Source organism: Mandrillus leucophaeus, unplaced genomic scaffold (assembly GCF_000951045.1).
Source record: "Mandrillus leucophaeus isolate KB7577 unplaced genomic scaffold, Mleu.le_1.0 Scaffold15, whole genome shotgun sequence".
NCBI lineage: Eukaryota > Metazoa > Chordata > Mammalia > Primates > Cercopithecidae > Mandrillus > Mandrillus leucophaeus.
In genome coordinates this window covers 3878841-3888964 of record NW_012101476.1, presented here as the reverse complement: position 1 = coordinate 3888964, position 10124 = coordinate 3878841, and the positions used below count along the sequence as shown (strand labels likewise).

Here is a 10124-nt window from a genome sequence, read left to right as displayed (position 1 = left end):
GAGGGAAGCGAAAGGCGGTGTGGGGGGCAGGTGCAGGGAGGAAGGAAAAGAGATTTCACAAGATCAGATGACAGACCTGAATCCTGGAAGATAATTCATAGTCAATTGTTTTGTTTTGGTCCACTAGTTGGGGAAAGAAGAACTGAGTATAAGGGAAGTGAACCACAACAATTCTGAGTCCTTTTCTTGAAAAAACTAAACATAACAAAAGTGCTTTTAAAGGGCATTTTCATTCCTATCTAAAGTATGGATAATCTGGCTGTCCTACAGTCCATGCTTTTCAAGTAAGCAACTAAACAATCTTATAGTAAAGTCCGTAACATGTACTTAGAACAATGCCAAGCACTGCAGAGAGAAAAACTACAAACAAGACCCTGTGCACTCAATTAGTTTATAATTTAGTTGGGAAGCGGGACAGATCATTCAATAATAACATAAGAGAGTTGAGTGTACAATGAACATGAAACTATGTGGTATGACCTAGATTAGAAGTACGTACTATATGAAGCTCTAGAGCTTTCAATGATTTTCTTTTCTGCATAGCTACAAGAGAAGTCACATAATTTTTAAGGCTGAATCGAGACTTTAAAGATGAATAAGGTTCTTCATGGAAAAAAACCTCATGTCTTTATTTTAAAGTAAGGCATAACATATCAAATTTATAGAGCCCTTAAAATATTGCAACTGAAGACTAAAAATTTTCCAATTTTTTTTTAAACCTTGCTGCATTTATCTGCCTATAGACACTGGCTGAACTTGCCCCAGAGGCCATAATGCACTCAGGTAGAGAAGTGGGTCTGTGTGCTCCCATCCACAGTTCAGAGCTGGGTGCTATTCTCCCTGGATGAAGGAAACAGTAATAGGAAATGTTTTCTCCAGCCCTTTGAACTAAGGGACCTGGTTTCTTTGGTCTTCCTTCTCTTACTGGAAACTTGAGATTCAGACTGATGAAAAGAACAAGGGGTCCCAGTGGAAACAAATACTTGACGAAAAATATTACTAGTGAAACCAACTAACTGCACTCTATAAAAAGTGTGAAAATGACACTGGTATAAACAGAAAAGAACCAAAGACCTTTGCAGTGAAGTAAGCTTCTAGTCATGAGAAAGAACTTATAAAAATATGTGACCAATTGATGATAATTTCTCCAGTGATTTTCAAAAAAAAATTTAAACCACTATTAAAAAACAATGAATTTGAAGTAGGGTGCAGAATGAGAAATCAAAGCCTCAATTTTTTATGAAGTTTTAGAGTTTAAGCGTTTTCTTACTTTTGTGTAATTTTAAGATTGTGTAAGACATAGCAGTAAGAACTCGTTCTCCTTCAAAGATGTAGATATCCCATATTCTGAGGTTTAGTGTAAAGGGAGTCTATAATTAAAAGCAAAACAAAACAAAAATAAGGTTAACAGCTTCCCCTCACCTTGTATTTATAATTTTATGACTGAGTTTTGTAAATAAATACTTACACGATCAAGGAAACACTGAAAAAACCATTTCATTGTGTAAAAACTTGTGTAGATTTCTTGAGAATCCTGAAAAAACAAAGAGCTCACAATTTCTGGATTGTAGTAAACTAAATTTAACAAAATAATACGAAGTTAGGAAGGCTGTTGGATGCAGCTATCAAAGCTAAACACATTTACTTCCCAAATTCACTCCAAAAATAAATTCCTCTTATGACGGGACTATAATACAACACTTAGATTCTCTTTAATATATTTTACAGTGAGCTATCTTTGTTTACCTAAACTACTGTGTTTTATAGTAAGGCATACATATAGTTCACTAACAACGAGTTTCTGTGACCCTGAAAAAATACTTTCTGTACAATGAAAAAACCTCCAAAACAACAGGAAGATCCCGTATCTTTAAATTATCACACTGTTTGCATTATTAGCTTCAAAGAAGTTCAAATCCCTCAGTAGGAACTGTGATAGCCTATCAATATTAAATTTTACAAATGTAATATTTTGTAAACAACTGGGAATTATAACTGCATAGTAAATGAAATGGATGACACTATAAATTAATAAGGTAATTGGGACCAAAGACAATTTAATCATCCCAGCTTTTTGGGGCAGGGTAGGTGGGTGTAAGTCAGTGTCACATCTACCTACCAAGTGTTGCTTAAGCTTGGACAGAAATTTGTTCAGTATTTTTTCATGATGTTCTTGAAACCTCAAGAGTTTAGGAAAACCTTGGACAAAAAAGCCTAGAATACAAACATAAAAACAACACTTCATAAACAATACCAACAAAACCCTCCAATCTTAAAATGCAACATATTTCTTTCCTTTGTAACTGTCAAAAATAAAAAGAAACATCCAGTAGTTACCAAAATATTTTTTCTCCCCACCCAGGAAGTAACTGTATATAAGCTTTCAGTAATGAAACTTTGAGCCTAGGATTTGTTTGCTAAAGATCTTCTATAACTTTGTATTTTTGAATTTAAAGGGAAACCTTAAAAAAAAAAAAAGGACACTGAAGCCATTTATCAAGATTATCTGTTCTTTTAAGATATTGGGCCATATCTTAAATGCATATATTTTTAATATTTTATTCCAACCCTGACTAGTTATTTTGTTTTACTCTTAATACGCTAACAAACAATTTATTACTTTTTTCAGGCTTACTCTTAAGAATTTCATTAGTATAACATTTCCAAAGTTTTAAATCGCTTTTTAATCCTTTCCGAAAAAGCTGTATTTAACATCTGCTAAAAATACAGGTGCTAAATGATCAATGTTATATCAAAAATGGTATTTTATCCCGAGTGACTACACAATATAATCTATATCTAAGAAGTAACAAATTACAAATGGTTAGCATTAATTTTGTATATTTAACTCACTGAACTTTACATGTATTTTTCTTCCTGGTATTCTATATAATCCATTAAAAAGAAAGTCCACTCAACAGACTTGATGATTCTTCTACATTAGGATTTTCTAACCAAGGTTCCATGCAACTTTGAAAGATGTTAATAGACGTTCTACGCTTTTGAAAAAGAAACCAGAGGACACATTTATATCCTTCTTAGATATTCATGAGGCATTTTAGCTTATTAATCTTCTTGCCTTTTAGACTTAATGAAACTTGTTTTTCTTTCACTCAGTCTCTCCCACACTTAAGTGATTTTGGAGGCCACATTCCCCCCAGAAAGTCTGTTGCCCCAAAATGAAACTCTGTTCCACCAAGAACCTGAGGCACACGCTATTGGGCAGTGGTGCTTTACAATCTACTGGGCAGAATTATTTCTTAACTAGTTCTCAGTTTTCTAGGGTGTGTGTAAAAATTTCCAGAGACAGAAAGAGGTTCTACTCCTACTTTAGTAGTAGTTTTCAGTGAAATTGTTTCATTAAAAAAAAAAAAAAAAAAAATCCATCTCTCTCTATCAGTGCTACTTTCATGGCCAATTTGGTAGGATAGGATAGGAAGTCTGATTTTGAAAAAGTCAATACAGTTCAGTGATAACTAGCTCAAGAATGCTAAGAAGCCTAACATTTCTTCATTTTCCACTGATGTTCCAGATCTCATATTTTATATTTTCAGCTTTAGCTTCAATCCCATACATTTATAAGTGAAACCACCGTGTTCACACTGGAAATGCAAAGTACTGAGGTAACCTTTAGTTATAAAATCTCACAGGCAGACACAGAAACAAACATCTCTAAGTATAAACTTACCCTTAATAATGAGCCAAACTGCATTCTAAGTGTAAATGTTAGGATAGTAGAATTAATATTATTTTATAGATTAGTCTAGTGACAATAATTGCTGAAGGTAAGCTATCAAATAGGTTTAAATGACCATTTCCTAAAATTGGACAGTCTTGCACATAATTACATACCACTTAAATTTGCATTCCATTGTACTTCAAGACAGATCAGCAACACAACCCCATGGGAAAGCAAAATAAAGACTGACAGGGAAGAGCGGCTTTCTTCAAGATGCCTTTTGGAATGATACTACCTACTGGAAGGTAACTCTATATAATAACATGTCTTACTTTTAGAGTCTATTTACTAGATGCAAAGTGCCCAGACCCAGTTACCATGCAGATGATATTTGTTAAGTAATTGGCAAGGAACACTAAGGGAGAAAGACAAATGCAAACACATACATACCCCCCTCACTCTTCCACACACACATAATATCCTCACATGGTCAGAGTGTGAGATTTCAGTAACAATGAGCTATAGAAAGTCATAATTTTGAAAATATTAAAACAGTATTTTAAATATATAGCAGGTTCCCCACCACACAAAGCTTATTCACAAACTGAACTTGGAAGATTCATTCTTAGAATAGCTAGTGTTAAAATTATTTTAAATTTGATATTAACACTTAGAATAACTAGTGTTAAAATTATTTAAATTTGAAGGCACTAGGAAAATAATTTTGCATTATATGAACAAATGCCACTTTTATTTCCAAGACAAGTTGTGATCTAAGGGCGGGGGCTGTGGCTCACACCTGTAATCCCAGTATTTTGGGAGGCTGAGGTGGGAGGTTCACTGGAGTCCAGGAGACTGAGACCAGGCTAGTCAACATAAGGAGACCTCATCTCTACAAAAAAATTTAAAAAATTAGCCAGGCATGGAGGCACATGCCTGCGTGGTTCCAGAATCTAGAGAGGCTAATGAGGCGGGAGGATGGCTTGATCCCAGGAGGTCAAGACTGCAATAAGTCACAATCACGCTACTGCACTCCAGCTTGGGTGACAGAGCAAGACCCTGTCTCAAGAGTTGTAATCTAAACTCTCCGAAATAAAGTCTATTGCTTAATTTGGCAAAAACAAGGAAAAAGTTATTATAAACAGTGTTAACTTGAAAATGAAAAAATCAGCAGGTTCTGAGATATTAAATAATCGAGCGCCTAGAACATGTTATCAACCTTTTATTTAAAGTGGAACCAATTTTATGCGAAAAAACTAAAAACTACACTTGAAATATAAAACTACTTAATTATTACCTTTCCTTTAAAAACCTAAGTGCCATTTCTCAATGACTGTTTTTTTGACAAGGTGTTATACATCACAATATCCGGTCAATGGTAAACATTTCACTTAAATGATAATTTCATGACCATCTAAAAGTTCTGATTAAAAGGCATCTTTTATTTCTCCCAATAATATGCCTGTTCTTAAATTCCTCCAATCCTAAATTAGTTTCTTTTGACCAAGGGCAAGTAAGAAAGAATTTCAAAATGCCAACAATATACTTTGGAATAAAGACAAAGGAAAATAAATGTAAACATTTTAGAAAAGTTCAATAATGAAAAATGAAAGAAGAAACTAGTAACAAATACTAATGAACTCAATGAGCCCTGAGACATTAAATTTGTTGTATGTAACTCTTGCAAGCATCTTTGGTTTTGTTTTAATCTACCTTTTTCCCTACCTTGATTTTTTAGATAAAGCACAGGGTTTTCTTACCATGCATGGCATGTTTAGGGCCTGAGAAGAGTTTGACCAGGGCCCAGAAGGCATCTTCCTCGTTCATATACATGAGGAGTAAAGCTGTGATCTGGCTCATCCCCTGACAATACCCGACTTCCTGGGGAGCAAAGGGGAACACAGAAGCTGGGGAGTTTAGCCGAATTACATACATATGTACAGAGAAAAAGCTACTCTATAAAAACCAGAAAATTCCTACACACATTGTTTAATAGTCCATTCTAGAGACAAATACTATACTCTTTACAGTATTATGCCACATAAGAGAATAAAATTGTGCTCAAAAATAAATGTACAGGTACCAAGTGTAAATTCCTACATATTTTTATTGCACTCTGTTCAACACTGTCACACTTTCTTTAAAGAGTGTTAATATTTATTTCACTTTATGTATGATTCTTAGCTCACTATATCTCTTCTTTGCTCAGTGGCTGGCAAAGTCTCTCCTCCTGCAATACCCAGTATGCTGTCTTGTCTCCTCTAGATTTCTGAACCCTTAAGCAGACACATTTTAGGATGCCCATGCACAGTCTATGCCTCCTCTCTAAGAAATATCCACTCTCTCCACAGTCCCTGCTTATGATGTGGCCTCAGGGATTCATGCTTGTGCCACAGGAACCACAGCTAATGGACCAGAAGAGGAGAGCTGACCCCAGGGGAAGAGTTAGTTGGTTGCACTGACTCATCAGACACTCTCTCTAGGAAATGTGAACAAAGCCAGAGACTGTAATCAGATGGGGGTATGTACTGGAACAGAATGCTCACACTGAGTCTGTGGGTACAATCTGAGCCAAGGAATAAGTGGCCAGTAGGCAAAGGAAGCAACCTGGAGACAGAAACAGTGAACTGAACAGTTCACAGAGATCATCTGAGATACTGAGTGGCCCCCAGAATGAGAGAGATGGAAGGTGCAGTTTTCCTTCTCACCAGATGCTTCCCACCTTCCAGCTCCAATTCCAATGAGGTCTAACTAGTGCTTCCTTCTTATGAGATGTCCCTTTAATAACCCCTTTTTAACTTTTCCTAGTTTGAGTGAATTTCTGTTCTTACAATTTAAAGGTTTTAACTACAATAGAAATTATACATCCCAAGGTTCAAAGGTCCTCCCTGGGACCTATTCCGCAAGTATTCATTTAACACCCACATTAAGTCCAACACGAATTAATCTATCCCAGGTTATCTTCTTCCCCAACAATGCTGAATGCCTTAAGAAGAGCATGTCTATTACCAAAGAGTTTAGCCTCCTCCGGGGTATAGCCAGTAAGGGCACAGTTATCTTGTTTGGACCTCACCTAACAGATAAATGTGATTGTGAAAGGTAACCTCCCAAGAGCAAAGAGAGTTATAAAAAGTCAAACAAAATTAACCAAGCCACCCACTTCCTGTCCTTCTACCCTGTATGTCTGCTTAAAAATAAAAACAAAACAACACAAAACATTACCAAGCAAAACAATATGGAGGGAAAGAGAAAAGGTGAGACTCACTGGCATACTGTGGTCATATTTAGGTTCTTCCACTTCAGAATCAGCTCTGCTCTAAGGCCCTAGGGTTATCGCAGGGTTTCAGCTTAAAAAGATCCACAGAGCTAAAGAGACTGTGGAACCACCTAGCTCTGAGATGCAGAAATGTGCCCACAGGGCCCTGTTAGGTAGGGAGTGCCTCAGAATACAAATCAAAGACCTTGGGCAGGCAGGCCCCAACTTACCGTATTATAAATAGAATAGGCAGCAAGAACATGGAATAAGGATTGTTGCCTAGAGAAAAAAAAAATTTACATTAAATACAATTTAGTAATTTCACATATTTTAAACATTACAAACTTAATAAAGACTGAAAACAGATAATCCAGATAAAATTACTAATGTAATAAATTATCCCAAGTTCAAATTCAAAGACTCTAAAAAGTCTAAATTCAAGACTAGATAATATTCATTCTGAAAGGATTTATACCAAGAAAACACAAAAGACTTCAAAATTCCTTAAATGTGCTGCCCTCTTTTGCTGATCTATCTCACTTTGAGACCCTTCTGACAGAAGCAGCTGGCTTGACAGAATGGTGGAACGTCCTTTTGAGGGCTCAGTGACACTGCCAGCAAGGTACAATACCCTGCAGGGCTGGGGCGATGTCCTTGGGATGCTGAATATGCTCCATACCAGGCTCCAATACAAGGTGCTGTTTCTCCCAAAGCCAGGATTCAGGGGTCCAAGATTCAAAGGCTGGAAGTAGGAGTGGCTCATCATTCTCGCTAAAGATCCACTAGCAAAGCGTTTGCTTCTTGCCCCTGCAAGCTTGAGTTCTGCTGGTCTAGAGATCTTAGTTCCAAAAGGAAGAATGCTTCCACCATGAGACATAACAGTGATTCCACTGACCTGGAAGCTGAAACTGCCACCCAACCACTTTGGGCTCCTTATGCCTCTGAACCAACAGGCAAAGAAGGACGTGCCTGTGCGGGCTGGTGGGATTCTCCTGATTGCTAAGGGGAACATGGGTTGTTACGACACAACAGACACAAGGAGGAGTACATTTGGAATGCAGAACACTTGGGGCATCTCTTACTAGTATTACTGAGCCCTGTGATGAAAGTCAATGGAAAACTGCCAATTCAGGCACAACTGCTAAGTCCAGATTTTCAGGAAGGTTTGAGTCATCCCTCTAGGTAAAGAACCACAACCACCTAAGGTGCTTGCTGAGGGCAAAGGGAATATGGAATGGGCAGTGAAATGGGACATTAAAAATACCACCTGTGACCACACGACCAGTCACAGAAATGATCACTACAATTGTTATGAGTATTTCTTCCTTATTTTGGTGTAAATATATTTGTATATATACCAACAAATATTTTCTTCTTCCCTCTCTTTTCCCTTATCATCTAACATAAGGTATCTTAATAATAGTCAACTTTATACCACAGTGTGTAAGTTACAGGATACTAAAGCAGAAGTGTGATCATCTCCCAAGGACTTGGCATCCTCATGTGGGGAAAGAATCCGCACATTTCAGTTGTGAGCAGAATAGTGGCATCATGTTAGGTGGAAGGAAGACTTGGTTGCTGTCTTACCTGGAAATTTTTTAAGGTGGTGTGTGTGAGTGCCAAGTTGCCAAGGCTGGACTACAGTGGTTGGCTCTGGGTGTCAACTTGGCTAAACAACAATCCCCAGATACCCAAAACACTGATCTAGGTGTCACTGGGAACGTATTTTGTAGATTGATAAAAATCCATGATCTGTTAACTTTAAATAGGAGAGATTATCCTAGAAGATCTGGGCAGGCCTCATTCAATCCGTTGAAAGGCCATAAGGGCAGATTTGAGGCTTTTCTGAAGAGGAATCTCTGCCTGTGGCCAGCAGCTTCAGCTCATGCCCGGGGCCCAGGCTGTCCTTTCCGATGGCCTGCCCTGTGGATTTTGGCCTTGCCTAATCACCCCCGACAGCTGGAGAAGACAATACCTTGAAATGTCCTAACATATATCTCCTATTGGTTTCTGTTTCCTAGTGAGACTCTCTGACTGACATAGAGATCAGCAAAAACTGTACTTTTCATTTATAAGTTGTCATAGCAAAGATACATCAATTCATTAATTTCTCATTTCATTTCATTTCCCTTTTTTAAAAAAAAGTTTCATTTATGCGTGGGGGTCAAGGTTATAGAGATATATTTATCACTGACAAAGTTTTTACACACTGTCATTCTTCTATGACTTCTAATGAAAGTACCACATTTCTAAGAATTCCCAGATTATAAAATGAGTCTTTACCAATTTTATAGCATGTGCTATGTCAAAGGTTAAAAATTTTAAGTTAAATTAGATCTCAAGTTTCACACAACATGGATGCAAATGATCTGCAAAAGCTTAAACCTTTAGGACTAAATCAAAATTACAGTCTAAAAAGGCACTCTAATTTTAAGTTAATAAAGACTATTTATAAATGCGATTAACACTTCATAATATTAAACTTTACTTACTTAACACCGTATCTGTCCCTAAACATAATGTGGTCCCGAAACGTGCGGTTGACATCCAGGTCTATTTGTCTGATGTCAGGTGAACAGCCCCGTGCTCTGTGTTTTAATTTCTGAAGAGAGAAAGAGAGGGGAGAACAGATTTTTATGGAAATTAGTTGTTGAAAAGTCAATGACAAATAATAAAATAATTCTCATTAAAAAGTTTTTGGTTTAAAAAAATCATTCAATGGTTAAAAAAATCAAAACTATATATATAAAAAAGTACAGAATAGAAACTTTCCCTCCCCTCCATTCCCCCATTTCTCCCACTCCCTGCTTCTCCCTCTTCCCCTACCTTCCTTCTCTTCCATCCTATCTAGTTAGATTTTAATTTAGGATAGAGAACTTTTCAGAGTTTGCACTACTGAACTATGTGAAAGCTCTTCATGGCTGAGCCATGCAGTCTGTCATGATTTCTTGTTTCTTTCCAGGATGATGCTTTTGTTTCCCTTGAAGCTAATCATTGCCTTGTTTCTCAATGTGCTTCGTTTCCCACCTAATTCAATCCCAAGCTCACTATAAATGGTATAATCTCCTCAGGTGATGTTCAGGTAGAGTAGGTGTTCCACCAGCTTCATCTTGCTGTCTGCTGCTCCTGCCTGTGCTGTGCGGCCCGACCTCTGGGCCCGCTCTCACCTGTGAGGCCCGACCGCTGGGC

General features: G+C 37.2%; 1 protein-coding gene across 2 annotated transcripts in view; it reads right to left on the bottom strand.

The window, feature by feature from the left end:
• USP6NL (USP6 N-terminal like) overlaps positions 1–10124 on the bottom strand; it is a 150166-nt gene that overhangs the window by 24968 nt on the left and 115074 nt on the right. For both annotated transcript variants that reach the window (XM_011974899.1, XM_011974898.1), the window contains exons 7-12: positions 9428–9537; positions 7166–7214; positions 5440–5560; positions 2120–2214; positions 1469–1534; positions 1271–1370 (exon numbers count right to left, since the gene is read on the bottom strand). In XM_011974899.1, coding sequence (XP_011830289.1) covers positions 1271–1370; positions 1469–1534; positions 2120–2214; positions 5440–5560; positions 7166–7214; positions 9428–9537 — 541 coding nt within the window. The remainder of the gene's footprint in view (positions 1–1270; positions 1371–1468; positions 1535–2119; positions 2215–5439; positions 5561–7165; positions 7215–9427; positions 9538–10124) is intronic.